The sequence below is a fragment of the Erythranthe guttata genome, chromosome 1, assembly GCF_056151865.1.
Source record: "Erythranthe guttata isolate IM_541 chromosome 1, IM_541, whole genome shotgun sequence".
Classification (NCBI taxonomy): Eukaryota; Viridiplantae; Streptophyta; class Magnoliopsida; order Lamiales; family Phrymaceae; genus Erythranthe; species Erythranthe guttata.
In genome coordinates this window covers 8677501-8698263 of record NC_142533.1, presented here as the reverse complement: position 1 = coordinate 8698263, position 20763 = coordinate 8677501, and the positions used below count along the sequence as shown (strand labels likewise).

General features: G+C 30.5%; 2 protein-coding genes and 1 long non-coding RNA gene across 3 annotated transcripts; all 3 read right to left on the bottom strand.

Annotated features, from left to right (window-relative positions):
• Nucleotides 1–178: 178 nt before the first annotated feature.
• LOC148772783 (fe(II)/2-oxoglutarate-dependent dioxygenase 1-like) lies at nt 179–2196 on the bottom strand. The gene is made up of 3 exons (XM_088819515.1): nt 1662–2196; nt 1023–1359; nt 179–521 (listed from the first exon to the last, which is right to left on the bottom strand). The coding sequence occupies exons 1-3, from the start codon at nt 2159–2161 to the stop codon at nt 243–245; spliced, it is 1116 nt and encodes a 371-aa protein (XP_088675641.1). The 5' UTR covers nt 2162–2196; the 3' UTR covers nt 179–242.
• A 653-nt stretch (nt 2197–2849) lies between these two features.
• Nucleotides 2850–7564, bottom strand: LOC148772782 (increased DNA methylation 1-like). Its single transcript, XM_088821130.1, has 8 exons — nt 7296–7564; nt 5154–5790; nt 4910–5018; nt 4626–4717; nt 4287–4528; nt 3741–3827; nt 3414–3513; nt 2850–3274 (listed from the first exon to the last, which is right to left on the bottom strand). The coding sequence occupies exons 2-8, from the start codon at nt 5769–5771 to the stop codon at nt 2897–2899; spliced, it is 1626 nt and encodes a 541-aa protein (XP_088677256.1). The 5' UTR covers nt 5772–5790; nt 7296–7564; the 3' UTR covers nt 2850–2896.
• Nucleotides 7565–14636: 7072 nt separating this feature from the next.
• LOC148772781 (uncharacterized) lies at nt 14637–16916 on the bottom strand. Its single transcript, XR_016031717.1, has 3 exons — nt 16528–16916; nt 16167–16205; nt 14637–15703 (listed from the first exon to the last, which is right to left on the bottom strand). It is a non-coding gene; the product is annotated as an uncharacterized LOC148772781 (long non-coding RNA).
• Nucleotides 16917–20763: the final 3847 nt, after the last annotated feature.

The following is a 20763-nucleotide window of genomic DNA, read 5'->3' as shown; positions in this document are numbered from 1 at the left end:
CCAAGAGTTATAGATTATTACATCCACTTCATTAGCTTCGCATGGTTACGGGGATGCCATCGCTTCTAGGTAAGTAGTAGTAGTAGTACATAATAACGTTGAAATGAAAATCGCTCGAATTTGTAGATGCCACATGATCCAGTGGTGGTGTAAATCGTACCATACATAATTTACACACACACACACACATTTGTATGTGTGTGTTGAGATGCACATATCCTGAATCGAGTACTAGGTAATCCTTATTCATTTGTCTGAGGATGCATGAGAAGATATCGGTTGAGTGCAGTTTTACCGACAACTCTCTTTTGCTTCAAAAGCTCTTGTCTGAATTGTCCCCATGTAAACGGTATGTATTTGTACTTGTTGTTCTGCCTATCTGAAGAGTCAATGAGTTGAGGAGGGCTCTGTATTAATGTATTTGTTGATGGGCTAATGAAATATGCAACCGAGAGACGATGCCTTTCCTTGTTTACTACGGCTCTGTGAACTACACTCTTTAGCTTTCCATTAGTCCATGCCTGAGAAATTATATTATGCCCATAAATCTCACTGTATGTGTTAATAAGGAAAACTTACATGTATCTAAATTGAAATGCTAATTGGTGTTTCAATTTTATCGTACCGTTCCGACTTAAAATTTGATTCTGACTTTTATTTCAGTCCGAATTTGGCAAAACTCAAAATATCAAGAGTTGGATTTCTAATCCAACTTTAACCAGTTAAATTGGATGTTGTTGAGAAATTTACCAATAAATTTCTGAATCTCAGAAAATTCAAAAGGTTGTAGTCGGTATTCGTTCATGCATATATATATATATATATATATATATATATATATCACTCGACATTTAATCTAACTGCTTCAAATGAGATTTGAAAGCCAAATAAAAAACCAAAAAGTTACAAATTTGATGTTTTGAATTTTGCCAAATTGGTCAAAATCCCATTTAAAGTCGAAATGGCACCAATAAAATTGAAACAATATTTTTACCAGCTCTCATATCTAAAACATAGCTAACCTCAAGTGTGTCGCCGATATTGACAACGAATGAGTTAGGAAGAGGGCGAATCCCCAACCATTGACTGCGGTTGTGGCTGCTTTGTACTTGAAGGCCGCCAACTTCATCTTGAAGCAAAATAGTGAGTGTGTGGGGATCCGAATGGCTCCCCAATCCGAGACATTGACCCGGTAAAGGGCAAGGTGGATACCTATTAGCTCTAATCATCGTACTCTCTTTCTCTTGCAACATGTGTCTTGTGAACACGTCGTTTTCTAGTCCTAAACCATGCGCTATCATTTCCAAAATGGTTATTCCTAGTTCATCCATTGCCTCCATGTATCTAATCATTGCATTGCTGATTTATTTTTTTCATCAGGAATCATCATTTGAGCATAATTATCAAATAATCGTTTAGATTTGATTTATTCGAACTTATTAAAATTAGTAATCAAGTTAAGTCATTGTGGTAATAGTTCATTCTACAGTTCACTATAATTTCTAACTAATATATATCAAATGTAGCAAAAAAATCGCTTAACTTGGTCTTCTTACGGTTTAATTTCCATCGTCTCCTATTTTTCTATTTGTAAAATTATATGAAATAAATAAACAAATGAAATCATAGTATAATATGAGAAAAAAATGAAGTATAAGAACCTGAATTCTTGTTGATTCTGGTCACCATAAACTCTCTTGGAAAATTCGACAACCTGTTGTGGCGATTGGAGCAACTGCAAGATTTCGGCCCAAGGCAAATTGTGTCCGTAATCAAGATTTGAAGCCGAATAACCTAATGGCAAGCTTTTTTGTGTTCTAGCACCCTTTAGCTTCTGTTCCATTGGAAGATCGAACAATTTATTTAAGCAAACACTTATATCGTTAATGATCTCATGAGCCACCCCATGATCCATCAGCTTAAAAAATCCCCATTTTTGAGCGGCTTCCACCATTGTTTGGCACATGGTGTCGTAGACTTGATCGTCTTTGTTTGACTTTTGTCGGACCCCACCAAGACTTATCACCGGAATATCATCCGAGAAATCATCGTGCTTTATTGAAGGCCATTCATTTGGAGACCAAATGAAGTTTTTTACGTGTAGTTTCTGATTTTTGTTGGAGAGTGATTCGACATAGTGTTCTTCAAATTGTGGTTCCATGAGAGAGAGAGAGAGAGAGAGAGAGAGAGAGAGAGAGATATTCACATGGAGAAATGAAAGCAAGGCGAAGATATATAGGCATTTGTGTTGTTTTTTACTTTTTTTTTTGTTTTGCAAAATAATTATTCTATTATTTGGTCTTGCATGAATAAACAAAAGATAAATTTAACTAATAGGCATAATTGTCATTTCATCTTAATAAATTATATTTTTTTAGTTTTCTTTTATTTGGATCTTACACTTATTGAAACTGGTATTACCAAATAAAAATAGAGTTATCCTAACTTTAACTAATTAGTTCATAAAAATTATTAAGGGATTTTATCAATGACATCAAACATTGTGATTGGCGACATTACAATGTCCTAACATTGTTTAATAAGAAATATTTGGCATCTTTTGTTTTGGCTATCTATTGTTTATGACACCTGCAATATAATCTATATTTGAAAGAATTATATATGTTTGTAGTAAATTGAGTGCAAGAAAATGCCTTTTATAAACGCGAGTCGACTCTTGAGCTCATAGTAACTAAAGATGAGCTCAAACTCAGACTTTTGTCCAACCAGCTCATCGAGCTTATGAGTTGGCTCAACTCATTTACACCACTATATACTAATGAGATAAATATATGTTATATTGGTTAATTACTAAGCAGAAATTAGTTTGATTGTACACATTCTAATCATTTACATTCAATTAATCGACTAAGAAAACATAAATTGAACAAGTATGCTACATAGATGGTTGAATATTCAAATCCAATTGCATAGGTAGTTTAGATTTATAATTTAATCCATTTTGATGGTTCTCCATCTTCCTAGCTGCACTACCTGGACCAAAAAAGGACAAAAAGAAAATATGAGAGAGAGAGAGAGAGAGAGAGAGAGAGAGAGAGAGAGAGAGAGATTCACCATGACGGTTAAAATTGGATGAAGATGGTAAAATCTTTTGCAATCTGACCGAATCATGGAACATTAATGTGTTATAGGCCATGATTTCTTTTTTCATAGATAAATTTAATCGGCTGAATCCATATCCATTAATCCAACTTTGAATCCTCTCAGTTACAGATGGAATTATCAGATTTTCAACACTAAGATAGCAAAGGGCCTACATTCAAACAACATTTACAACATCATAAATATATATAAATATAATTATAAAGGGATTGAGAATCTATATACAAAGTAAAATTTCAAAAAAAAATAAATCGGAATTCGACATAATTTAGAAACGCCGTATATTTTACCTCTTCAATAGCCATCATCAACTTTCTGCACATCCCTTTGCAACGATATGCTTCACTTGTTGCTATGAAAGGCATCTCAGCAAGTTTTGTCCCGTGAATCCTTATAAAAAACAGAAAAACAAATAGTAAGAGTTCTTGTTTGCAATATTAAATAATCATATTAATAATTAATAATATCCTAATAAATGTAAAGTAAAAATGCTAATTAAAAAATCGAAGAGAACGAGTAAATGCACAAATTGTAAGAAATATATATTGCAGTTAGCCTTAAAGGGTGGCCTACTGAAATGTAGTTGGATGCACGTAAATTCACAGTAATATTAGTACCTGAGGGATGCCGCGGAAATGATCTCCTCATCCTTTTCAAGAACGGCAGTGTAGAATCCTTGAAAACTAAGACGCCCGAAATTTGATCTGCAAACAATATTATTAGGAAATCTTAAGAGATCAAAATTTATATTTTCGCAATTAATATTGACCACCAATTAGTGCATTTAGGGAAAATTGAAAAATCAAAGAAAATTTATAAAAACAAAAAAATCAAATTAAATAGGGATATGAAAATGTGTTACTATTGTGCATCTTGTGTGATATAACACTACACACAAAATGCACATTTATGATGTTATTTTATACATTGTGCATCTCGTGTGCAATACCATCAATATGAAAGTGCAATATATATATATATATATATATATATATATATATATATATATATATATATATATATATATATATATATATATATATATATATATATATATATATATAATGTTATTTTATACTTATAAAAGTAATTCACATTATTGCAATAAAATAAATACAATAAATATTGCAGAAAAAAAATGATTTTTTTTTTGAATAACTCACCCACAATTATAGATAACACTTGGAATAATTTTAATTCCAGTGTACCTATCTTGAATTGTTTGAAAACATTGTTCCATTAATTCTTTTGCAACTGCAAGTTTGGAGTGACAAATTGTTGTGGAGTACTTGTCTTGATCACCATCTTCATTATCATCTATTTGATGGTGAAGTAGAGTCCATGAATAACCTCCATCCACTTCATTTCTTTTTCCAACTATCTTTTCTCTCAACTTATCACATACCTTCATAACAAATTTATAATATTTAAATCCATATCAAAATATTTAATCTACATTTTTTCTAATCAAGAAACAACTACAAGATTTAACATATACATACCTCTTTGCAGCTTTTTTCACAAAATGGAGCAATTGGAATACTATTGAGATTGATATTTCTTTGATCTTTTATTTGATGACATTCCCAGTGATCTAGAAAAAGAAAGAAAGAAAAAAAAAGAAAAAAGAAAAACTTTTTGAGCTTTTTTCTTAGATAGTTTTTTCTTTTGCTTTAGTTTTCAATCTTTTATTAAAAAAATTATAACATTTTACTTGCAAAAACATTTGATATAAATAGAAATATATGTTGTATATATTGATAGACAAAAAAAAATATGTACTTACATTTTTTCTCACATTGAGGGCACTTAAGTAGGTAATCATTTTTATCAGCTGGTTTTGCACAAAATTTGCACACACAATATGGGCAGTACCAAGTCCCTTCAGGAACATCCTGAAAATTTATATAAAACAATTCCATAAGAAAAACCCAAAACTTTCTCGCAAATTTTCATCGACTCAAAGAAGTTAAATGGAAAACAACATTTTGCAAAAGAATATATATATACCAAGAATATATAACTTTTACCTCCATATCCATGCACACTTGATGGTAAGTGGAATTGCAGTCCTCACAGCACATCAAATCCCCTCCATCTGCACAGATAACACAAGCATCGTCGTACACATCGCTCGTGTTTTTCTTTGTCTCAACGATATTGAACTTACGGCTTTCGTATACCTCAGCCTTATTCCAAGCTTCATTCATGTAAGACAACAACGAAACCTTTGTCTTTGCTATGAAGATATTTTCGTATGGCTTATCACAGTTTTTGCCCCCATGCAAATGAAACTTCGCAACGGTGAGTATGTTGTTGCAACACATACATAATATGCCCCCTCTCTTAATTCTACCTTTATTTTTTATTTCTAATTTTCTTCTTTCATCCACCGAAAATATCTCCACATTTTCTTGAAACATGCCACAATCTATAAGCCATGAAAGAATAGTTGCTCTTTTCTTGGATACCCTCTTTGTACTTCGTTTTGATCTTGTAACAGTAAACCCCAAATTCCTCAAATCTTCATTAACATTTTTCGATTTCTTGAATATATCCGCCTCCACCTTCCTTTTCGTCCCGATAATCGAGCTTCTTTCCCTTCTACCGAGTGAATTTGAAGCTTGATCTTGATCTCCTAATGGCATGCTTTCTTTTTTAATTTTCCTGTTGATGATCACATAATATAGTTTGTGATCGAAAGCAAACATTTTGTTTTGGTGGTATTTGAAAGGGGTAGATACTGTGTACTAATTTTCAGTTGGGGCACAAATTAAAACTGAAATAAGATCAACGAGAAACTTAATAACAATTTTGTAAACTTTCATATAAAATAATTTATTTTGGAAGATACTAAGTGAGAAATTAATTTTCTTGATTTCTTTCTATTCTGTTCGATTCTTCTAGTAATCTACATTATATTTAATATTTCATGTCTTTCATGAACAAAATTAGAATAGTAATTTAAACAAAATGAGAATAAAAAGACTTTACTTTTCAAAATTTGCATATTATTTACCAATAATAGAATAGTGACTATTTTGGGATTGATTTGTGCATATTTGTTTCAACTAAGGTGCACATTAGTTACAATAGAAATAGTAACATATAAGCAATGCAAGTGACAATCTTACATTACAATATTTATGCATCGTGTATATACAATTGAAATATGAGCTATTATTAACAATTGACTAGTAATGTTATATTAATTAATACTAGACCTCGAATTATGTATGGTTGGATGCTCGACGAGCGGGGTCGAAAGCATATCCAAGAAAAAATATTTGTTTTTATATATCATAATTTTATTAATATTAAAAAAAATAATATAAACTAATAAAAGTAGATAAATATCTAGTAATGAAAAATCATTACTAAAGAAACATAAATAAATAAATAAATAAATAAATAAATAAATAAATAAATAAATAAATAAATAAATAAATAAATAACTAAATAAATAAATAAATAAATAATAATAAAAATAAAAATACTTTGATGGGAAAATTGTGCATACAAAAACTTCTTTTAAGATGTAACATGTGACACGACATATAATTTGAGGGCAACATGATTTCAATTCCTATAAAAAAAACATGAATTTTCAATTAAAACTCTAACTTAGAGAGATTGGGAAAGTGAGAGAGAGAGAGTTATGAAAGAAGATGAATAAAGTAAAAAAATATTAGCCGGATGAGTGAGAGCACGAAAAAAATAAAGAGAGAAAAAGAGGTTAGGAGCCCAAGTTTTGAAATTTTTGGTATCCCGATTAAAAATAGGCCCAACACCATGGTCTAATTCAATATGTACATTTATTTGACCATTCAAATGTTATCAATGTGTTACACTTTAATTTTACAGTTTCTTTTTTTATGAAGATTTGAAACAAATAGACCCTAGATCGAGTTTTCCTATGGGCCGGTGAAGAGTATAAGACATTAAGACCTGTTGTCATTTTTTTTGCAAATCTGCGAACTCAGACTGATCATCCCGTTCTATTCCTTAATTGAGCAAAAGTAAATAAATGTAGAAGATCGAGCCCATAAAATTAGTGATTGCGGCGATCAATTCAACGGAAGGTAATTCAAATGTGTGAAAACTCGTGAATTCTCAAATGCAATAATTAATTTTAATTAAAGCAAATCTAAACACTAAATAATAATAAATACCTGATTTTTGCCCTAATGAGGTTGTAACGATGAGTGAAGTTGAGAGCACCGGCGGTCGCCGACGTGTTGGTGAGACGATCGACGAAAAATGTAATTGAAAAAATGGGAACTTATGAAATTGAAAGGAGGCGCAAATAAGGATGGTGAAAAGAGAAAGAGGAAAATGTTTTTGAGAAAATAAAAACCCTAGTCCAAATGTTGATATATATACTAAGTGTACGAGTTTTTTTAAACCGGTTTCTGTAAAATACGTTACTCGACTCGGAGCCAATAAGATGCAAAATTTTAAATTTATTACCCATTTCGAAATCTAAAATCATTTATCTTACACATACTCGGTTTAAATGAATCGTATCCATGTTTAAAATCCACTAGGGCCTGGACTCTTGTCATTTCGATTGTTAATTCCAGTGTTCAAAAAATCGGTCGAGGCGGCCGATTAATCGGTCTCCGAGGCGGAGGCGGTCCAAAACCTTTACGATTTGTGTGTAAATGTTTGAAAAATCGGTTTTTTCCTGTGAGGCAGTTTGAGGCGGTCCGAGGCGGTTTGAGGCGGGTTGAGGCGGTCAAACCTTGGAGGCGGGACAAACTTTAATGGAAAAAATCGGTCAAAAGTCGTTTTTTTTTTTTTTAATAAAAAAAAAGGCTTTTAATCAAAAATTAGTTTATGTATTGTTTTAATTTGTTTATGTTAATTTTATTTTCAAAGAACCTAATGATATATGCTTGCAACGTTCAAACATAATTTTGACAGCACAATATTTTCATTATATATTTTTGGGCAAATGGCAAATAGGCCCATGACAAGGGCACTTAATTAAAATAGGGACATCCAACTTTTTTGTCTTTCAAATAAATCCAGCTCATTCAAATTTATTTGCAAATAAGGATTTTTTTTATATATATACCAAAATTACCCTCAATTCATTGAAACCCAATTCAATTCCAATTTCATGATTTACACCCCAATTTAGCCCAATTTTATCAATTAACCAATTTTAACCCTAATTTTAATTTTGACCCCAATTTTGACCCGCCACCACCGGAGACCACCGGTCGCCGCCGTTGACCGGCGGAGACCGCCGGTCTCCAGCGTTGACTATTTTTTTCTTTTCCTTTTTTTTTTTTTTTGAAAAACTTTTTTTTCCCTGAAATTTTTTTTCCGGCCGGTCAACTGCCGTTGACCGCCCGATCTCCGGCGTTGACTTTTTTTTTTTTTTTTAAATATTTTTTTCTTAAAAAATATATTTTAATTAATATTACCGTCTCCGGCAGTTATTTAACTGTCGGAGACAGTAATTTAACTGTTAATTGACTTTTTTTTTTCTTCAAAAATATTTTAATTAATATTACTGTCTTTGCTACTAAATCACTGTCTCCAGCAGTTATTTAACTGTGTCGGAGACAGTAATTTAACTGTTAATTGACTTTTTCTATAAATATTTTAATTAATATTACTGTATTCGTTGCTAAATTACTGTCTCCAGCAGTTATTTAACTGTCGGAGACAGTAATTTAACTGTTAATTGACTTTTTTATTCTTAAAAAAAAATATTTTTAATTAATTTTATTGTATTCGTTGCTATATTACTGTCTCCAGCAGTTATTTAACTGTCAGAGACAGTAATTTAACTGTTAATTGACTCTTTTTTTTTTTTGAAATTTAGTTTCTTAAAAAAAATTATTTTAATTAATATTACTGCCTTGGCTGCTAAATTACTGTCTCCAACAGTAATTTAACTGTCTTAGACAATAATATTAATAATATTAATAATATTACTATTCGGAAAAATAATATTCATAATATTACTGTCCCAAACAGTAATATTACTGTCTGAGACAGTAATTTAGTAGCCAAGACAGTAATATTAATTAAAATATTTTTTTCCAAGAAAAATTCCAAGAAAAAAAAAATTAAAAAAAAAAAAAAAAAGTCAACGCCGGAGACCGGCGGTCAACCACCGGTCAACGGTGGTTGACCGGCCGGCAAAAAATTTCAGGAAAAAAAAAAAAAAAAGAAGACAACGCCGGAATCTGGCCGGAAAAAAAAAATTTCAGAAAAAAAAATTATTTTCTGAAAAAAAAAATATTTTGGGGGTTAATGTGATATATTTGTTTAAATCTGAGGTCAATGTGTTTTATTAAGGAAGTTAGAGCATAATGGATTGAATTGATAAGAATTATATTATGGAGGGTATTTTAGACTAAAGACAGTGGGATGGGTTTAATTGAAAGACTGTTTTTTTTGTGGACCAAAATGCATTTAAGTCCCATGTGATGGGCCTTTTTACCATTCGCCCTATATTTCCTTAAGAATTTTTATTATATTATGATCTTATTAATATTAAAATTTTATAATGTATTATGATATATAATTGATGGTATAAAATCATATTTAAATATCTTTTTATATATATTTTGGGTATTTGCAAATAATATCTATCATTATTTATACTAAATTCAAAAAATCAATTTATTTTCGATTTGTCGCCGATTAATTACCGCCGCACCGATTAATCGTGAGGCGGTGCCTAACCGACTCGGACTCGATTACTGATTTTTAGAACCTTGGTTAATTCTATAAGGGCCAGTTTGGCTGGAACTATAAAGTGTAGTAAATTATATAATTCTAAGTTTATATTTTTTGATAATTAAGGAACAGACGAATCAATTATATAGGTGCTGGTGCTAAATATTCACTTTCGTGCAATATTTCGCAAACCACCCGAGACGTGTATACCACACTAGGCTAACCATGTATGACGAAATCAACCTAGAGTTTGTTGGCAAAGATATTCGAACTTGGGTAAATTGACACAAACTCTCATGCTCCTAACTCTAGGTTGTCACTCGTTGGACAAACTATATAATTTTCCATAATAAATGGGATGGACTTGTATATTTAGGTAGCGTACCTTTTCCACATATAATCAAATAAATAATTTGGTTGACTAATAATTTTGTTTACATCTCACGTATGATTTACATGTTATTATACAAGAGTGTAGGTTTACCCAATATATCTACTTATATGGTTGGTTGTGGGTTCCTTTATAAAAATAAATTAATAATTTGATTGGCTAATTCTATTAACCAATACAATTCACAATCTTATTTAGCATTATATAATCTATATAATCTCATCGAACAAGCCCCAATAGGAAATAAATGTCAATTAGATAAAATATTTGACCCTCGTATTATTTTCTTCTTTTTAATTAAATTGAGATATTGTCCACTTTCATGCGTTAGACTTACTAGCATTACTCCTCGTGCAATCGATAGGGAATATTGTTTTAAAAATGAAAAAAAAATGATTACTTAAATGGGCAAATGACAAATATATTCATAATAAGAGACTTAAATGCATATAGGTCCAGACAAAAATAGTCTCGCAGATAAATCCATCCATATGTCTTTTGTCTTAATACCCCTCATAATATAATTTCCATCAATTTCATCCATTATACTCTAACTTTATCAATATTACAAATTGACCCTGAATTTAAACAAATATGTCATTAACCCCCATTTTCATAATTTTTTAAACAAATATTTTTTTTAAGAAAATAATTTTGTTTTGAATTTTTTTACGGCCAGATTATGGCATTGATCACGCTGTTCTCACACGTTGACTTTGCTTTCAAACACTTCTTATTTTCTCTCTAAATTACGTGTTAATAACAAAATTACTGTCTAAAACAGTAATATTGAATGCCTAAATAGTAATATTACTAATATTACTGTCTCAAACAATAATATTACTAATATCACTCTCCCGAACATTAATATTACTAATATCATTGTCCTGAACAGTAATATTACTGTCATAAACACTAATATTACTGTCCCGAATAGCAATATTATGAATATTACTTTCCCGAACAACAATATTGCCAATATTACTGTCCCAACCAGTAATATTACAACATAAGACAATAATATTATGGTTGGAGACAATAATATTACAGTTGAAGAAAACAAAATTGCAGGCAAGACGATAAATTGGTTAATACTGTAAAATTACTATATCAGACAGTAATATTACCGTCTCAGATTGTTCAATTACTGTCCGACAGTGATATTGCAGGCTAAAACAGTAATATTAATTAAAAACAATTGTTTGGAGAAAAAAACAGAGTTTTCAAAAAAAAAATCAATGTAAGAGACCGCCGGTCACCCGAATTTAAACAAATATGTCACATTAACCTCCATTTTCATAATTTTTTGAACAAATATTATTTTAAGAAAATAATTTTTGATGAATTTTTTTCCGGCCAGATTCCGCCATTAACCGAGCGGTTCTCAGGTGTTGATTTTTTTTTCAATTTTTTTTTGTCTCGAAATTACCATGCTAATAACAAAATTATTGTCTAAAACAGTAATATTGAATGCCTAAATAGTAATATTACTAAAATTATTGTCCTAAACAGTAATATTACTAATATCACTATCCCGAACAGTAATATTACTGTCCTAAACACTAATATTACTATCCCGAACAACATTAATATTGTGAATATTACTTTCCCGAACAACAATATTACTAATATTACTGCCCTAAACAGTAATATTACGGTCGATGAAAGCAAAATTGCAGGCCAAGACAATAAAATTAGTTAATACAGTAAAATTACTATATATCAGACAGTAATATTACCGTCTCAGATAGTTAAATTACTGTCCGACAATAATATTACTGTCGGAGGCAGTAATACTGCGGGCCAAGACATTATATTATTAATTAGAATAATTTTTTTAAGAAAAAAAGAGTTTTCAAAAAAAAAAATTAAATGTCGTAGACCGGCGGTCAACGGCGGTTGACCTGTCGGAAAAAAAAAGTCATAAAAAAATGTTTTCGAAAAAAAAAAACAAACAAAAAAAAGTCAACGGCGGCTGAGCTATGGTCTTCGGCAGTGGCGGTCAAAATTGAGATCATAATTAGAATAAGGGTCAAAATTGGTTAATTGGTAAAATGGTGATGTATATTATGAAATTGAAGTTGAATTAGGATTTCAAAGAGTTGGGGGTAATTTGGTATATATAAAAGAATTTTCCTTATTTGCAAATAAGTTTGAATGAGGTGGACTTATTTGCAAGACAAAAAAGTCGTGTGTCCCTTTTATAATTAAGTGTTCTTGTCAAGGGCCTATTTACCATTCACCTTACTTAAATACATGATAATAACAATTATAATAAACAAATATATTACACTACTATACATTTAAATTATATTATTCATACAAATCTAATAATAAAATCCACTATGCGAAAGATTATATAATTGTCATAAAATAAAGGGACTATTAGTGAGAACCCCCTCTAACATTATTTTAATAAGGATGGGTCCAACTCATTTTCCTTTATTAGTGAGAAACCCATTCTTTTTATATTCTCAAATTTACCCTCCCACTATTCACTACTCATTATTCACTAGTTTGATATATTTTTTTATTTTTTATATTTTAATTTTCATTTTCATTTTTTTATTTATTTCTTCTTTAAAAATAATATTTTTTTTAAAAAAACTTTGTTTTTATATTTTTTTTAATATTTTTCTTTAAATATTCATTTTCTATATTATTTTAGTTTTCAGTTAAAACAACTATATGCCAATAAAACGACTATTATTAAAATGACTATTATAAAACGACTATTATTAAAACAATTGGTATTAAAACAATGATACATCAGTTTCACAATTTATTAAATTAATTATATATTATATCATTTCCATTGTAAGATTAACTAATTATTTAATTAAAACATCTCCAAAACAACTATTTGTTAAATGAACTATTTATTCAAACAAACTAAAAAGTAATGAAAACAATAATATTGTTGTGCAAAAACAACTACATTGTTATACGAAAACAACTATATTGAATCAACTACAAATTATTGAAATCCACAAAAGCAAAAGCAAAAGCAAAAAAACACACCAAAATTCCAACAAAAACGACTATTATTGAAACCAACTACAACCGTAACGAAACAACTATATCTTTTTTAGTAACACGAACATAATTTCAACAAACCAACCTCCCAAACAATACCTCCTCCTCGAGGTCAATCTATTCCATTACAACGGTGGTGGAGGCGGTCTTCCGACGAGGATTCCAGGATGCTTCCAAAAATCGAAAGAATAAAAAAAAAAAAAAATACCAACATATCTGCTCATCCCTCAGAACGGAAGGGGGGGAGACCGGAAGGCCGCCGTCCGTCCTAAATTTGGCGGCGTTGCCTTGTCGTTGTCGAGATCTGGAGCCGGCTTCGTCCTCTCCTTGCCCCACATCCGTCGGATTCCCAATTCGAGAAAGAAGAGAAAGGGGTCTTCCTTGTCGTAGTTGAGATGTAGCGCCGCCTTCGTCATCTTCACCGCTTCCGCCATCGAGCCGAGTGAGTTTCGGTTCCAGAAAAGAAGAGAAAAGATGATGGAGATTTGAGAACGGCGGTTTGTGGGATTTGAGAACGGCAGTTTGTTGCAGCAAATATGGCTAGGGTTTGTAAATATAAGAGTTGGAAAATTAAGGATAATATAGGTATAACACTTAATAATTGTATTAATATTAATTTAATTAAATAATTAAGGGGGTTCTCACTAATAATGAAAATGAGGCTATATCCACATTAATATAAGTAAATGAATTGGGGGGTTTTTACTAATTATCCCTAAAATAAAATTGATCGTTAAAGAAAAGAACCAATTAATCCAAAAAAAATTAGTAAATTAAAAATAACGGTCCATTTGATATACACCCCTAGAATGGAAAATATGTAGGGATAGGTCCACCCCTAAAATTCTTCCTTTGAGATAACCCCCTGGAGAGGCAAAAGTACTATTGTGCCCTTAAGTGCATTTTCGCCCAACTGCATTATTATTTTCGCCCTGCATTCAGCATAATGCCAAACTGCATTTAGATTTTGGGCCTGCATTTATCATTTTTATATATTTTTTTAATAAAAAAATATAAATGTTTATTTCACTATTTTTTTATATATATACCCTACTGTGTGTTATTTTAGTTATTTTTAAAATTTTTTTAATTTTTTAATTTTTTTAATTTTTTTTAATTTTTAATTTTTTTAATCTTTCAATTTTTTTTTTAATTTTTAATTTTTTAATTTTTTAATTTTTTTTAATTCTTGATATTTTTTTTTTAATTTTTTAATTTTTTAATTTTTAATTTTTTAATTTTTTTAATAAATTTACTGTACCAAAATTGACTACACATCACTATAGTATACTACATATAACTGTAATATACCACAATCATGTGTAGTTATATGTAATCATGTACTGTTTTTTTACCCCAAAATTAATCTACACCAACAACAAAATTTACAATTTTAATCTTGATATTATAAATTAACTAACCCAAAAAAAATGAAAACACTATCACATCCATAAAATCTTCAAAACATGGACACGTATTACTATACATTAAAAAACACATAACACACATATAACTATATGTTACTACACGTGACTATAGTTATCTACAATTATCTATAGTTATATAAGTGGCTTAAGTCTAGATTGTTGTAGCATGAATGGAACTTCACATTACACTTCTCTGCATCTTATTCTTTGCATCTCATAATGTTACACAAACCAAATCCTGTGACAAAAAATACAAGTTAAAGAAAACGAAGAACAAAATGGAACAAGCGATTTACATTACATGAAAAAATACAAAAAACAATGAAAGACATTTTTTTGATAAGTTTATTTTGGTGAACTATAGTCACAAGTAGTTGTTACTGCATATGACTAGATATGACTATATGTAGTCAACTATAGTCACATGTAGTTATGTTCATTCTTGTTACTACATGTGACTATATATGACTACAGTACATGACTATATGTGACTATATATGACTACAGTACATGACTACATGTGACTATATATGACTACAGTACATGACTATATGTGACTATATATGACTACAGTACATGACTACATGTGACTATATATGACTACAGTACATGACTACATGTGACTATATATGTATATAAACCAAAAACTTCACAATTGAATCTATATAAGATTATGAATAAAACAATGTGGTTGAAAAAAAAAAAAGACACCATTTAGTGGTTTGAAACAGAAAAGCAGAAACACAAACACGACAGAAGAATTGACTGAAAGTAAATCACAAGATATATTGACAATTACTTGTTGACCTTGCTACCATTCCAAATTAGTCGTTCTACACAAAATCTTAAGAGAGATAAATGATATAGGAACAAAGTGGTTGCAATTAACTTACTGGTGATGGTCGCGACGGTGAGCGGTGGGCTGTGGTGGGCGGCGGAGTGGCGGTGGGCGGCTTGTTTTGAACGACGAACACAAAGTCCCACTTCGTAAAAACTTACTACATAGTAGTTCAAACACCAAGACCTGTGAAAAAGAAAAAGAGTTAAACAAACAACGAATTTTTCTTCAAATTTGAATCTGCACACACACACACACATACTATCACCTACTTACTGATATACATATGCATCACCAGCATATACTCTCCACATAACTCATACATTCTCCACATAACTCATACATGACTATACATTAGAAAAAACGCAGAGCTTTTATATAACTACATATTACTACACGTGACTATATATGACTACATCTATACGACCATAGGTCCATATGTGATTATATATAACTACATATGACTAACTATATGCACATAGTCATATATAGTATAATTTGGATTTATAACTATAATTCCACTTTTCAACCCAACAACAACTCCGATCTATCGGTTGCAAAAGAAATATTTTGAATTGGCGAACACCATGTCCTTCGGCAAAATTGCCACTGATCTAAATTCCATTTTGGAGAGATGGGTTGTACTTACTCCGCCGCGGCGCCGCCTATCCATATTTCATTCCAACCCCTGTGTTGCAAAAGTAAATCACTTCATGTATACATACATATAATCATTACAGAGAGAGGGGGGGTCAGAGAGTTAATATATATATATATATATATATATATATATATATATATATATATATATATATAGATATATATATATATAGATATATATATATATATAACTTTTTGCTGAAGGGTTATGGGTTTCCCCATTGCTGGTTTTAATAGCAAAAAACATGACTTTTGATGAGACAAAAGATCTTGATTCAGAACCCTTCACGAAGAATGGAGATTTGAATGTCTGTTTCTGTTCAAATCTAAAACAAATGGGATTTTAATACCTGTTTTTGTTCATCCGCTAACTGAAAATGAGCATAAGGAATGGACCAAAGGGTTCTCCTAAAATGGTGGTTACATTCCGACGCTCTGCATCTTTGCTTGCTCAGCTGACTCCGATTAATACTTCTCCGGCCACCATCCAAGATCCGATTGTGTGGGTCGAGCACCGCCGTGTACGCGGCGAACATCGTCGGGGAGCCGTTGTACGGTTAGACTTTGACGCCCTATTTGGCCGATCGAGGTGGTTGGCCTGGAGGGTGAATCTGGTCCCGTCATTACAGAAGAGAGACGGGAGAGAGAGGCAGAACAAAACAGATGAAAGGAGAGCGGCGCGAGCGGCGATTGGAGGGGAGGAGTTTTGGTTGGAGAGAAGAGTTAGGGTTTGGCCGGGAAAAAGATAATCAAATAAACGGACCGTGATTTTCTGGCCTTATTCCACAAAAGCTGCCCATTAAGGGTAAAACAGTCATATCACTATGCCCTAGGGGGGTCTGACAAATTAAGATCAAAATTTGGGTTTTTGACAAGGACATAAAAAATCATTGGACCTCCTCATATATATTTTCAAAACTAAGGGGTTATCACTCATTTACCCTAAAAATAAAAAGAAAGAAACTTGTAAATATAATTAGAGCTTATGGTTAAAAATAAGAGATTTATGTTGAAATGATTTTATACGGTCTGATTTGAACTTTATACTTTTTATATTTAGAAAATGAGTAGCGAAACAAAAGAAAAATAAAATTACAAAAATTACAAAAGGGCAATTAAGGTGTCTTAGGGTTATCCTAGAGCTTTTTTATTTTATAGACTAACTTGACCCGTGCAATGCACGGGGTGGACTAAAATTAATGCATAATAAAATTAATATATTCAGGAATTATATGTCTTCAAAATAAATTCAAAACTTGTCTGTAAACATCGCATTTCAATTAATAAATCTATGTGTGCGACATATACATATTGTAAAGCAAGTTGAATTCAACATCACCTAATTTTTAGTGGATACTAATATAATTAATGAACTGGATAATAAAACTCTTGGTATGGAAACAACAGGCTTTTCTAGAAGAGATGGATTGATTGCATATAAATTTGAGTTAAGTTGTTGATGGATTTGTTCGATGCTACACCCGGTGAAAAACACCGGGTGGGTCTTCTGCTGCCACGTGTCTCTTTTTTATATTTTATAATAGATTCTCCGCTAGGGTTTACCTTTAGGGATTTTAGAAAAATAAAAAAAAGAACACGTGGCAGCAGAAGACCCACCCGGTGTTTTTCACCGGGTGTAGCATCGAAGGAACCTTGTTGATGCTCGATGTAGCGAACATTTATCCCGAAATAACAGTTGAATATTAAAATATATTTATGCTTGATTGATATCAAAAGATGAAAATAATACAAAGAGACCGCATTAGCGAGAAGATTGACGAATTGATAACTATTAATAAATATTTACCAATTCTTGAAAATATCAAAACTAACAGTACAATCTCTGAGTTTAAACATCTGAAATACTGAATTCCACACTAATTTTATCAAATCATGTACATAACTAAAAGTATTTCTCTCTTTAAAATCTTCTCACACTAATTTTACCAAATCATGCACATAATAAAAACATTTATCTCTCTAAAATCTTCTCTTCTCCTTTCCCACGCTTTTTTTTTTTTTTTTTCACAAAATCACACACTAAAAACGTCCCTACCATTCCATGTTCGAATTTGACAAAAATCTTCACATGTTCAAACTAAAATAAAGTTGGAATTTGAGGAAAAAATTCGAATTGATATGAATTTGAATAATTAAAAAGGCTTAATGAAATTGAACAAATATTAAATAAAACGGAACTCATTTTTTTTTATGATTATTAACTTATAAAATTAATGAATTTTGGGTGACTTGGATAAAATCATTTTATAAAGAAGTTAGAGAGAATATGAGTAGAGAGAGATTTTTTTTAAATTTATGTGTGGGATTTAGTAAATTTTAGAGTGGGATTTAGCACGCCCCTTTAAACATATATATTTTAATCTTATTTTAATATAATTATTTTCTTCTCTATAAAAGGTATATTTTCAAAATTAATTGAACAAAATATATTGCAAATATTTGACTCCCTAAAACTATGATATTTATCATACTAAATTTTGAGACGCACTTGTTTTCACAACATTTTTATCTCTTTGCATCACCTACCTAAATTTATATATTATAACAATCTTGTTTACCACTATATATTTTCATATTTTACTCTCACCTTTAAATAATAATTCAAAATATTTGAAACTCTCGATTCATCACTACCATAAAATCCGTCATTTTTAATATAATTATTTTCTTCTCTATAAAAGGTGTAAAGTTGAGTTTGTCATTTAGTTCTTATACTTTTTATCACGAGGGACCTATATTTAAGACTCCAAAATTTTGCTGTGGGTATGGTGGAAATAGTTATGGAGGCGGTTAGAGGTGGTGGTGGTGGTCACAGTTACGAAGGGGGTTGGTTATGGAGATAGGGAAGGGCTCGGGAGGTGATGAATATGGAGGTGGTGGCAGTTAGGGTTATGGAGGTGACGAATTCTATGGTTATCTATAGCTGAGTGGCAGCTAGGGTTCAAAAAGAGAGTTAGGGTTTTCGAATTATGCAGTACAAATGACAATGGATTACTACGCTTACTACGGGTTTCTACGGCTGTCTATAGGTGATTATGACAGTAGAAATAATTATGGTTTTCTACGGGTGTCTATTACGGTAGTACAAATGATTACGGGTTACTACGATTACTACGGGTGTCTAGGTGACTACGGCCGAAAAAAGTTAAAAAAATAAATCATAATTTTCAATATTATGTAGAAAAAAAGGAATATAAATATTTTTATAATACTTAAAAATATTAAAATGAAAAAGAAAAAAAGATCGTGTACTATGTAAAATAAAATATTAAATGCAAAATTAAAAACGTAAAATGCATAATAAAAAAAAATGATAAATACAATTTAAATATTACTTAGTGCATATTTCATTTATTGTGTGCGGAGGGTATTTTTGGAATACATTTAGAAAGAATGTGAAGCAAATGTAAAGTTAAATTTGTCATTTAATTCTTATAATTTTTATCACGAGGGACCTATAACTTAAGACCCCAAAATTTTCATATTTATAAACATTTGTACTTAATTTTATTATTTGGTTGTATGTTGAATCAACATGTATACAAAAAGGACTAAGAAGTCTCATTATTATAACAAAACTATACATGAATATTTATGTACTATTATTTAATTGTTGTGCATAAAGTATAATTAATTATTAACGTTATGGGTATAAAATGTATTATATTAATCTATTGACCTCTTTAATGATAAATAGTTACATTATAAATGCTTATATGCATATTAGATTAATTCCAATAATTACGGAACAATGCATGGTAAATTAACAAAAAAGGGCTTAAAAGAATTTATCGCAAAACCCGAATAAAACCCTCATCTCGCAACGTCTGAGTTTAATAATAATCTGCTAAAAATCATGGCAAGGGAAGCATCGGCGGCAACAAACCGAAGCAAATTTGCGAGACGGCATGGATCAAAACTAATGTTTGATCACACACTTTGATCATTCATTTTTATCATATATTGATTACGGTGCCCCTATCCATGCTTATGATCAACAACTTTTGAATGTTACTCTTAAATATCTCATCCCATCCTTTGTCTCGTATTCATTAAATTGGTGCACATTGGTTATGAATATGTCATAATAGTTTGTCAAGTGTGTTATGTGAAATCTATAAGAATGTAAATGAGAAAAGTAAAATACATTGCATGTATAAATTTTTGTGAGGTAGTATAAAAAGAATGTACGCTATAATAATACATGTTAATTTAATCACTTTATCGTGAATAGATAAACGTATGGATATTAATGATATTAATATCCATTTATTTTAGAAAAAAAGAAAATATTACAAAGATAATATTTTTTGAATTTAATATATATATATTATATTCAAACCACATATTTATTAGCATAATTATTTAAATAAAATAATGCAAGAATAACAATCAGCATATTACGTTTTTTGGAAAGTTAATTAAGTGAAATAATAATTTTTTTGACTTTTTAAAATATAAAATTCATGAAAGAATTTTTAGAAATGGTCAATAAAATCAAGATTTACAATATTATTATCCTCCCATATTAAATCCTTCATATTGATCAAATCGAACAATAAAAG